At 32.5% G+C, this 12,670-nt stretch overlaps 1 protein-coding gene across 1 annotated transcript; it reads right to left on the bottom strand.

The window, feature by feature from the left end:
- On the bottom strand, positions 7,281-12,094 carry LOC18780241 (O-acyltransferase WSD1). Its single transcript, XM_007212661.2, has 5 exons — positions 11,811-12,094; positions 11,085-11,657; positions 8,886-9,236; positions 7,756-7,893; positions 7,281-7,614 (listed from the first exon to the last, which is right to left on the bottom strand). The coding sequence occupies exons 1-5, from the start codon at positions 11,994-11,996 to the stop codon at positions 7,453-7,455; spliced, it is 1,410 nt and encodes a 469-aa protein (XP_007212723.1). The 5' UTR covers positions 11,997-12,094; the 3' UTR covers positions 7,281-7,452.

Genomic DNA, 12,670 nt, shown 5'->3' with positions numbered 1-12,670 from the left:
ATTTTTTATTTTAAGTATTAGGAAAAGATAACATGGGTAATTATGTTCTATAAAAGTAGGACTTATTATCTGATTTTATTTTTAATTTTAATTTTTTTAATCATATATATAAAGCAAAAGGCAGCGAATGATGAAACATTCAAAATATCAAAAAATGCCCTTGGTTAATGCATACATTAAGAATTGGAATTGTTAATTAAATGAGGATAATATGGTAAATTCACACTTTTTCATATGAAAAAAATTAAAATGAAAAGAAAAATCAAATAATGGATCCTATTTTTATGGAACACAACTACCCATTATCTTTTTTAATTCTAAAATAAATTTAAATTCTTTTTTTTAAACCCTCTTGCATGCGCGAAGCGCGGAGAGGCTAGTATAGATAAAGCAAAAGGCAGAGAATGATGAAACATTCAAAATACTAGAAAATGCCCTTAGTTAATTCAAATATTAAAAATTGAAATTATTAATTAAATAAGGATAATATGGTAATTTCACATATTTTCATATTAAAAAAATTAAAAATAAAAACAAAATCAGATAATATGTTCTACTTTCATGGAACACTAGCTCCTTGACACATGCTCACGCATGTGCCAATTTGTTTTTTTTTTTTTTTTTTTAAGAATTAAGAAAAAATAACAGGGTAGTTATGTTCCATAAAAGTAGGACCTATTATCTTATTTTGTTTTTAATTTTAATTTTTTTAACATTAAAAAATGTGAATTTACGATATTATCCTCATTTAATTAATAATTTCAATTCTTAAATATGTTTGAATTAACAAAGGGCATTTTCTGGTATTTTGAATGTTTCACCATTCTCTGCCTTTTGCTTTATATATATAGATAACTATCCATGTTATCTTTTCTTAATTCTAAAAATAAAATAAAAAAGAAAAAAGAAAATCAATTGGCACATGCGTGAGCATGTGCCAAAGGGCTAATATATATATATTTTACAAGTCAGTAATACATACGTACTGTAAAATCTACTAAACGGAAAAAAGAAAGAGAACTTCCACAATTTTTTTTATATGCTAAATGAGAATGGCGAAAACCCATTTCTGGAATTCTCTGTTTAAAAAAATAAAAAAAAAAATTATGGGAGGCAGGCAGAAGCATTGAGGTAGTTTGCACTATAGAAAATCTAGCTATTAGTAATAGACAAGTTGCACTAACCAACAGCATGCCTCTCTCATGCACAGGCTCTCCAGTCTTCATGCTTTGGGAACGATATAACCTGGCCCAAATACATTTTTAAAAAAACGTTATTAAATCTTTGTAGAAGTATAAATTAATGGACACAACAAATATTTTAAAACAAATTAAAGAAAGAAGGGTGAACTTGCTTCCACATTTGGTTCCTGGTGCTACTTTCTTGCCACAGGAGCGAGCCACAAAGCCCACCTTCTCCATGTCAATCAGATCTTCTATCTCCTTTGCCACAAGCTTGCACAGGCATTTCACATTCGCTTTCTTCACCACGGCGCAGCATGCCGGTGATGGATCAACCTCTGGCCCCAATTTTCTATAACATATTCTGCGCATTTGGATGCCAGATCTGTTAGGAAAAATCAATAAATAGCTTATAGGATCATTATATTAATACACGATTATAATATGTAGACAGTATCAAAATACAAAATTGTATAAATGTGTAAGTTGAAATTAAGTACAAAATATTGACTTTTATTGAAGATAGAGGCTTGCATATTTGCAATGTCTTAAAGACAGAATTTCGTCTCTCCTCAGTGCTTGAAGTTCAATAGGCAAAAAGATAAGAACAATTTTATTTTATTTTCGGACTGGGTGTCTCTCTTTTATTTTTAAGAGACCCTAAGATGCCCAAGGCCTAAGACCCAAGTCTTGATTAATTAAATACTAGCCTCTCTGCACGCGCTTCCGCGCATGTGAGAGGTTTTTTTTAAAAAAAATTTAAATTTATTTTAGAATTAAAAAGATCATGGATATTTGTGGAACATTATCTGAATTTTCTTTTAATTTTAATTTTTTTAATACGAAAAATTATGAATTTACCATATTATCCTCATTTAATTAATAATTTCAATTCTTAATGTTTGCATTAACCAAGGGCATTTTCTGGTATTTTGAATATTTCACCATTCTCTGCCTTTTGCTTTATATATATAGACTAGCCTCTTTGCACGCGCTTCCGCGCATGCGAGAGGTTTTTTTTTAAAAAAATTAAATTTATTTTAGAATTAAAAAAGATAATGGATATTTGTGTTCCATAAAAATAGGACCCATTATCTGAATTTTCTTTTAATTTTAATTTTTTTAATACGAATAATTGTGAATTTACCATATTATCCTCATTTAATTAATAATTTCAATTCTTAATGTTTGCATTAACCAAGGGCATTTTCTGGTATTTTGAATGTTTCACCATTCTCTGCCTTTTGCTTTATATATATAGATTATTAATCAAATAAGCCAACCATGTATAGCCTTCACTACGAAGCCCATCAGCCCACCAATCATATTTAATTGGTATTAAGGTTTCATGCTTATAAAGCATGTAAAACCTTTTGTTTCCTCCGATGTGGGACATTTGCTTTCAAACTTCTAACAATACACCACATTTGAAACGCAAATTTATTTTAAAAAAATATATGCAAACTCAAAAAACTGGAGAGGAAATTAGATAAAAGGAGACTTTGGAAAAGCCCAAAGGAGAGAGAAAAATTTTAAAAGAAGCCAAAATGGACAAAATTGCCCTTATTTATTTTTTGATTTCCTAAGGAATCCTTTACATTTGCATGTCTTTGGTTTGAAAGTTGAGAGGTTTTTCTGTCTTTTTTGAAAAAGCTTTGGCTTTTTTCAAAAGTGAAAGTTTTTTTATGGGTAAAACCTAAATTTACTTTAGATAAAACACACATCAGGATATAAGTGTCTTTTGGACTTGAACTTTCCCTAGTGTAGATGTATCAAATCTACTTAATGAATTAGTGGAATTCATAACCTTGAATTGTTCATCATTTTGTAGTAAACTGAGACAATACGCCACACATGCATTAAATCTATACACACTTAAATTCATGTGGTTGTGTTAATTTTGGTCTTGAACAGATCCCGGTTTCATAGGAGCTTTAGAGAATGTAGCCATGTAATTCTCACAAATGTGACCCCACATTTACTCCTATATAGGTAACGTTAATTAAAAGTATTTTGCCATACTTCTTTTGAATATCAAAATATTAACGTCATTAAATGTTTTGTACAAAACATACCCTAAAAGTTTCTGCAGACAACACACTTTGGTCATAGAAATGAGTAAATAGTGAGTTCATACCTTGAAATACATAAGGTTGAGGGTGAGGTTTACTGGTCTTAGGCGAAATAGAGTGAAGACTGCTCAATAATAATTTGCATTTGAATTTATTCAGGAATTGGATCAAAAGTGTAGATTCGACAACTCCGAGAACTTCCGAAGGGTAAATTTGGTACTTTAGCTAGCTGGACATGGGGTAGGGTTTCTTGATTTCCCGATGATTAGGCTAGTCATTTTTAATCTTGGTACTTATATATAGTATTATAAATATGAATTTTATTGTTGCTTTGCTTAGTGAATATTATTTGATGTTATGTGAATATTATTATTGATGTTTCTTCGTGGATATTATTTGATGTCGGGTGAATATAATATATTATTGTTATTATCTGTATTATTATTTAGCAGAGATAAATGATGTTTGCACTGCATTACATATGCATAATAAATATAGTGGTGTTTGGGGTGTGTGTGTTGTTTGAGGTATATCTAAGGGGTGGGAGAAGACCTTAGATATATCTAGAATATATTCAGGTGACGAGAGCAGAGCTTGAATATATTGAGGTGATGAGAATATGGCCTCTAATGAAAAGTGAAAGTTGAGAAATTAGTGAACAAAAGAGAAATGTGTGAAGGGATGGATGGGAGCTAGTTCATATTTTAGGGTATTCGGAGCCATAGTAGTAAAACGCATGGTATGAGACATGCATGCTTGTTACCTAAAGATATGAATTAGTGGGACTAGAAGGGAGTGAGTTCATGGCATCAGCGCATATATAAATTTATTTATTTGGTATGAATAGATAATTTATATATCTTGTGTTGTTTGATGCCTGACACTTTGATTAACTGTGATAGCTGACCTTGAGGGGTTGACGGTACTCTACGGGGCATTAGAATACTCATACCCTAATAGATTGTACAGGATTCAAGACGAAGTTTGAGGAAGCAAGTTTCAACTAAGCTGCTAGGCTTTTGTTGTTAATTTGTGTAATTAATGTTTGTAAGTAGTCAACTGTTTGATTAAGATCCTAGTATGTATTTAACTATGAGTTACTGCGACTATGATTCTGTATTGTTAAGTACACTTGTATTATCTATGGCTCTATCTCATCATATCATGGTTGTAGGATTTTATTCTTATGACTATGGTATGACTCACACTATGATTCGGGAATATTCCTTATTTTCGAATCAGGTCATGACATGGGTGGCTTCGCCATCTTCTATCTTTCTCTCGTCATCTCCCTTTCTCCTTTCTTAGTTTTCTTCCCCTCTCCTATTCTCTCCCCAAATTCGTTCAAATTTTGGGTCATCTTGCCTAGATTTATCTAGATCTTGTCTTTTTTTGTTTGTTTGTGTGTTTGCTATTGTAGGTCCTTGGTGACTTTTGTTATGCTTGGATGTGTCTTGTTGTCGCTCGGGTGGCTGTAGTATGGTGTTGTCAACCCAACTTTTTCTTTGGTTTTCGTTGTATTTTTGAAGCAAGTACTGCAACCCACTATAGACACCATGATTTTGTTGCAGCTTTTGGTTCACTCACCTGGATTTTGCTCCAGTTCAGTGTTTGGAGTTGGAAAAGTGATTGTTGCCATTTTGTGTGGGATTGAGTTTTGCCTGTGCAAAATAAAAGGTTTAGCCATATTGGTGCTACGAGTCTCTTTGGTTTGCTGGAGAGGATGTGGTGCGGTGTCCTTATTTTTGTGTTTATTTTGAACTAATAATTCTTAGAAACTCAATAGGAGTTTGTTGATGTTTGTATTTAATGTTCGACTTTTCGATGCGGATTTGTCGTTACTGTCATTGCGCGGTGGATCTGTATTGTAGGTCTGAGTATAGGTTCTTTTGTCTGCCGAATTAGAGATTTTAGGTTTTTTTGGGATGCGTAGTTCTCTCCAGATCAAAATTTATTTTTATATTTGGTTACTGAAGATGTTGTACTCATATTTGGCATTGCGGCTACTCTGTATTTATTTTCTGTGTTATCAATAAAATTACTATCACATTTAATAATATATATAAAAGATTTGAGTCAAAAAATTATTTGAGCCTATTTTGGTTGACCAATTTCTATTTTGCATTTGCTATATTGGTTTTGCCAACTACTGTTAGAATTTTATAGCTATTAATTTTTGAAAAATAGGCAGAAGTTTTAATGTGTTTTATTACAATTGGTTTAATGCCTTTGAGAAGCAACCGACTATAAAAAGCCTTATTTTGGAGTATGAGAAAAACGTTGCAGCAACGTTGGCACATTTCTTCATTATTTTGTCCTCCACATTCTTGTGTTTGTGTTCCAATTTATTTTCTTTTATCAAAGGAAAGATTTGACTTGTTCATTTGATCTAAGTATTGCGAGTCACTACAAAAAAAAAGTGGCAACAGTAGTCATCATAATTTGGTGACATTTGGTGCCTATTACCTCTATTTTTTTTTTTGGTAGTGAGTGTATGTTGTTGTATCCTGGAGGGTAGGCCGCTATACAACCTTGCTACATCGAGACATTTTCTCCGATAAGCGAAATCTGCTCTTAAGAATAGTGACCACACTACATCCCAAAAGATAAGTATTTTGCTATAATTTCATTGGTTTTATTTAATCTACTCTATCAATGTAAATTATAATTTTCTAATAATTATTTCATATGATGTTTTGTAGGAAAGTAGCATCTTCAACCAAATTTTCCAACAAAGAAGTCAATGAGGAATTTTACTTAGCTTACAACAAGCTCAAATATAAAAAGGGTGAAAAAACCCTAACCAAGATCTCTAGCTCCCGCAGAAATTGGGGATCAAGATTCGTTCACCCTCATACTTTTTGAAGTAAATTGAGTTTAGACCCATAAAATTCATTTTTAATCACCTACAACCCTTTCCTTTATTTTTTTATTTAAAATACTCAATTTTTTTCAAATAAAACTTGATGACTAGGATCCAAGTAAGTTACCTAATCTAGCTTAAAATCTAATTTATTCTATTTTTTGGATTCCAAAACTACCCCTTTTTACAAGTTAACATGTTATGTGGGGGTGTAACTAATGACACACGTTGAATTAATTGGTAAGATCTTCAAATGGTTGTAATGGATGTAGGAATTAATTTAGAAACTTATTTGAAATTAAATATTAAATTTAACATTAATGTATTAGTAATCTACATGTGATTAATGTTTTCGTTTATTTATTTATTTTTTTGTTTTCCTTTTATGAATTATACTACTAGTAATCTATTTTATTATAGTTTTATGAATAATAGTGTACATTCTATTTATGTTGAAAAATGTTTTGATAATCTATTTATTGTTTGTTTTATGAAATACATTTTTTTTAAATGAACCTATTTTTTCTCTAAATAATGTACCTATTTTTTTCTCTACATAATATACTCCTTTTTCTCAATAAAGTACCTATTATTTGTTTTCTGTAAAATAATGTTTTTTAAATGAACGTATTTTCTCTCTCCAATAATATACCTAGTAAAACAATGTACATATTTTTTTAGATGAACCTATTTTTCCTCCCCAAATAATGTACCTGTACACATTTATAGGTATATTGTAAAATAATTTAACAATGGGTAAATAATGTACCTATATTTTCTATACATTATTATATACCTATTTTTAATTTATGAAAAATGTATGGAAATTTCAATTACAAAGTAAGTGACTTAGTTTTTTTTATTTAATTTTTTGGTAAATAATATACCTATATTTTATTTAAATAATATATTTATATTTTTATATGTATATATTCATATTTATATTTTTCATAGGTACATTATTGGATATGTAATTTACATATATTTTTTTTTTTGGGTTTGCAATTTTAGGGGGTGATATGTGAGAGGGAATGACAACCAAAAGAAATGGGGTGATTGATATGCTATTAATAAGGAGTATTAATTATAATTATGGCAGTTAATGAAATGCATGAAATAAATTATAAATAAAATATGAAGTCTGGTGGCAACGATGTTAAAACATTGGAATACTATGACCTCTTATATCCTAATGGTCATTTAAATTTGAAATTGGGTTTTACATATAAATTTATAAAGTGATGATTATATGTCTAGGAAATAGAAAATATAGGGATCTATATTGGACAAGCCTTATTTTTTAATTGTTGAAACAAGTGGCTTTTTCTTTGGTTTTCTATGCTGCCTTTGCAGGAGGAATTGGGTTGGAGGCTTCGAGTATTATCCCAAAGGCATTTTGCATGGACGCCTTCAATTTCTGGGAATCTATGAAGCCTTTTTCAGCTCCGAAGGCAACCCTCAGCTTTCCCATATAACTAAGTGCAGTCACAGTAAGACACTGCATGTATGAAACACCATCTCATTATCTTATTATATACATACATACATACATACATACATACATACATATATATATATAAGAAATAAAGTAACTGCATAATTAAGTACCTGAGGTCTCAATGAAATAAAAATAAGGTACCTGAGGTGGACCAACCACCATAAAGTATAAGCCACCAACGGGCTGATTGTCCAAAGCCATTTTTTCAACTGGCCCAATCATATTCGAGATTGTCATGCTCGAGTTCTTGAGCGTGCCATGAATGTATCTAGCTGCTCCCTACAAACACAACACTTTATAAAACACTCTAAAGTTTTTCTTTTTCGAAAGGAATATTCTAAAGTTCTACGAAAGACTAACCAGATTTTTAGTATATTAACGGGTTAGATTTGAATTTAGAAATTAGGATTTCTTTCCACATTAAAAAGATAGATACCAATTTACTAAGCGCCAATGGCGGCTCTTGAAGAAAATCCCCACACATTCATTCTCATTAGGCCAAGACAAATTGAGGTAAATAATGATGAATTTTGTAGTTTATATTTTGATAGCTTGGTTGAATTAAATTTTTGGACTTTTTGTGGTTTTGTGAGAGGCAATCTATAATTAAGTGATTTCTTCTCATGGCAAGATTCATTGACACTAAATCAACCCAACATTGGCCAATAGGGTGTTAGTTTGATTGGTCTTGATCTTTTGTGTGCTCCCAAGTGGTTCTAGGTTCAAATTCCCGTGGTACCCATGTGTGTGAGTTCTCCCCCTCCCCCTTCCTAACTTTAGCAAAACAAAACAAAAAACCAACCCAACATTGGCAAGATTCATGTTAGACCATAATTTTGTATATTACTGTCTTTTAGTGAGTTTTAGCTGTAAACTTTCTATCAATATGTATGATCCAATTTTCAATATTTTTGTTCAAAACTTTGTTTTAGAGACCCCGCTGCTCATTTAGCACATGGCCCCTAAAATTTCAAAGTTGCCCTGCTAAGAACTAGTTTGTTGATAAGTACATTTAAAGTGTTTGAAAGGATTACACAAACTTGACTTATGAGGTCATCATGCCCAAATTATATTTCCTGCAAAACATTCTATATCTTGTGAGAATACTTACATTTTAGTATAAAATGAGATTTTAGCAACATAACAATATTAGATATTTGACACTAATACTTATAAAAAAGGAGAAGTTGGTAAATTCCTACAGTTTATTAAATTTAAGTGGTTAATAATAAAAATTATGTTTATGTCAATTTTCCTTGTTAATTACGTACCTCGGGGCCTCTAAATTTCTTCAAAACGTCCAACAGCCAACTAGTGAGGTAGCTAGCCGCAGAACTTTTCTTTTTCTTGATCATCTTTTGTGCTTCCCAAACAAAGTCGAGTGGGTTTAAAGTTTCACTTGACTTGGGCACTGGCAAGTGTAAAAAGGCAAATTGGTTTCCCCATGACATATTAGCATTATTGGGTTCGATCATCTCTTTAGTTGACAAGTAACCCTCCATGTTTCTGGTTCTGAGCAGCACCAATGCCGTACAACGTTCATTGCTTGATTTTTGGGTAACCTCTTGCATGTATATTCTGGTGCCCAAGAATATTATTCCAGCAATCACATCATTTATCGTCTGCAATTATTCATGCCAATTTCATTCAAATAATATAATCACTATTAAAAAGAAGGTTAATTTCAGTTTCCCTACTTTAATGCTTGTTTGTCCCTGTATTCTCAATTTTAACAATTACATACCTTTTTTTTAGAAATTTTTTGCAACGTGACTTTGCCGTTAGATTGGCTATTAGAAAATCTATTAAGTGATGACATGGCACACGTAGGACCCACGTTATTTTCTTAAATTGAATAAAATAATTTTTTTTATAAACACATTGAATAAAATATTAATAAACGATTAGAAAACAAACAAAAACCTTTTCTATTTTCTCTTTCTGAACCCCCTTCTCCCTTCTTCCCCATCAAACCCAAGCCCCCCTTCTCTTCCCTAACCACCATTCTCAGCCACACCCACCATCACAACACAAAAAAAAAATATATATATATGGCAGTGATGGTGGGCTTGGAGCGCCGCCGCACCACCAACCATGCGGGGTAGGGAGAAGGGTGGTGGGTTGTGAAGGAATGAGGGAGAAGAAATTAATGGGGGAGAGGGAGAGCGTAGAGGGGAGAAAAAAAGAGAGAGTTTTATTTATTTATTTATTTTAAATTTAAATTTTATATTATTTAAATTATCTAAATTTGTTTGGTTTTTAATATTTTATTCATATTTTAATCATTTAAAATTAAAAAAAGAGAAAATGTGGGACTCATAATGCAAAGTAGGCAACTAACAAAGAGATCTGACGAAAATCCTAACGGAGGAACCACATTGCAACAAATTTAAAAGATATGTGATTGTAAAAATTGAGAAAATAGGGATTAAGATGTCTTAAGGGTGTAACCACAAGGTACTAAACTGTAATTAGCCCTAAAAAGAAACTAAGAAAAGAAAGGGCTTGTATAGGACTTGTTATAAACCTAGGCAAATGTTTGATGTTCTAAAAAAACCACATGGATTGGATTATGTCTAATCCTATTAGGCCCAAATAGTAGGATCTTGAATGACATCGAAGGGGTGGGTGGAAATTTTCAACACAACATGATACACGACTCAAAACATGCACGATTAAATTTTTAGCTCATTTTCAGGTCAATCTGTCATGACTCGTTTAATAGACAGGTGGGTTTTGGGTCAAACGGCCAACTCTCTAAAATACCTATGTAACCAATTTAACAAAACAGGTCATGGCTAGTCAACCCGCCAACCAGCTAAAATACCCGTGTGACCTACCAACCCACTAACCCTTTCCTTTTTTTATTCTTTATTTTTCTCATTTTTTTTATATATCTTTTAGTTGCTACCATTTAGCGTGTCAACTCAATACAGGATGCGAAATCCGCACGAAAAAATATCCGGTCAACTCGACACGACACGACACAACACGTTTATTATTAATAATTGTGTCGGGAATTTTGAATTTATGCTAGGGCACAACTAGAAAGCTCAATTGAATGTGGAAATAAATGTTTTGAATGCAAATAATAATCCAATTTTGAACAGAACAAATTTCATTAGAAAAATTCTGACAGGGCAACCCATGTCCACAAAAGGTCAACAAAGTACACCGCCCCAAACATCCAAAATAAAATCGACGAAAAGCCGCACATAAGCCTAATGAGCGTTATGGCCACAACCTAAGGGGAGAGCTTCTTTTCTTTTCATAATAATGAAAGTTTGAAACTTCTTTTGATATATATGTCATGTAAGTTGTGAAATTTTTAGTTATTTGTATTGCGTATTTGTGTAATCCTTGTTTCTGGTAAATAATTTCATACTTCATAGCAGTTTTTTTGTCGTAGTATGTTTAATATAAACAGAAATCATTATAATAAATAAATAAAAATTGGTACATAATCTTACCACTCGAAGTTTGTTCTTGATCAGTTTGATTTCATCAATGGAGAACGTCAAGGTTGATAGTGTTATTGGCCGAAACTCAACTCCATCTTCCCCAGACCTAATCGGAGTTCGATCATCTTCTACGAAACTGCTCTTCAAAATGCTCCAACTGAAATCCGATAGAGTTTGGAAAACTGAAGAGAAAAACTGAGACACAGTTTTAGTCATGTGAGTAGTTTTTGGTCCTGATGAGCTCTTCAGGGAAGGAAATGTTAGAGGAACAGAAGGGTTTTGAGCAGTTTGCAGACAAGAAAGAAGAGCACCCATTAGAGAGTAGCCATCACCTAGGGCATGGTGAAGCTTGAAAATCAGGGTACCGGCTGCATGGCTTGTTGGGTACTTGAGAATGTGAATTTCCCATAATGGCCTGTTTTGTGGGAGTCTTTCTGCTGCTATATTTGATATGTAGTTATCAAAATACTCATCATAGGATTCTGGTGACATGTTAGAAGGGAAAATGGGGACACGAACATGGTCTTCAAGCTTTACTTCAACCCTCTTCCATTGTTTCTTTTGATCTGCCTTGTCACTTATCTGCGAGTATATGAGTATATCACATGGTAACGAGAGTATAAAAACAAGAAGAGAAGTGAAAAATTAATGAACAAAATAGGAACCAATGAAATGACAAGAGAGAGAAAGGAAGAGATCTAGAGAGAGAGAGAGAGAGAGAGAGAGAGGACAAACCATGATAGAAGAGAAGCGAGGGTTGATAGGGAGAAAGACATCTTGAAGCAAAGAGAGAGCTTGGGAATCATTGAATGGAACCTCAAATTCCAAAACTGCAAGAATTGCAACAGACAAGATAGAACTGTTGAAGTATTGGCCAGTGGGGCTCACAGGCTCTCCTTCTCCTTCCTCCCTAAACTCCATTATGCTTCACTCTGCCTCCAATAACTTTGATTTCTCCGGTTACCTTTCACCAAAACAGGGAGTACATTATGTTGGCCCTCTTATGAATCCTCTCTCTGTTTTTAGGTCCTTAAATGTTTTATTCCTATCTCTGCGACCTAGTAGCTATTAATAATCTAAGGAATATTTGCTCCGTCTAATTAATGTGCGCCAAAAAAACTAGTTAGGAAAGGCGACACTATTATTGAATAGAGCTCCTCACAACAATTTCTACGAGAGTGGTAGACAGACCTAATTATTGTGACTTTTTATTACGTCTTTAAAAGAGTAGGGCTACCATAATAAGTAAGTTCCCTAACAGGACGGGAACTAAGGAATTGGAATTGAATCAAGGGCTTGTTCAATATAAGTTCTTACATTTTCTATTTCCTATATATATACCTATCATTTTATAAATCTATGTGTTAAATCCAATTTCGCACTTAAATGCCCCGTAGGATATAAAAGGTCATAATATTCTTATGTTTTTACATCATTACAAAAGATCACTCAGTCCGACTGTTACATTCTCTTCAAAATAGTATACCTCCATTTCAGCCTTGCTTCATGTCCATCATTGAAAACCACATATTCGCTAAGGTTAGATTGCCTCCAATGTCTCTGCCATTCAAAATTAGGGTCCATAGGTACATTCA

The sequence above is a fragment of the Prunus persica genome, chromosome G4 (assembly GCF_000346465.2).
Source record: "Prunus persica cultivar Lovell chromosome G4, Prunus_persica_NCBIv2, whole genome shotgun sequence".
In the NCBI taxonomy this organism is placed as follows: Eukaryota; Viridiplantae; Streptophyta; class Magnoliopsida; order Rosales; family Rosaceae; genus Prunus; species Prunus persica.
This window is presented reverse-complemented; position numbering and strand designations above follow the sequence as displayed.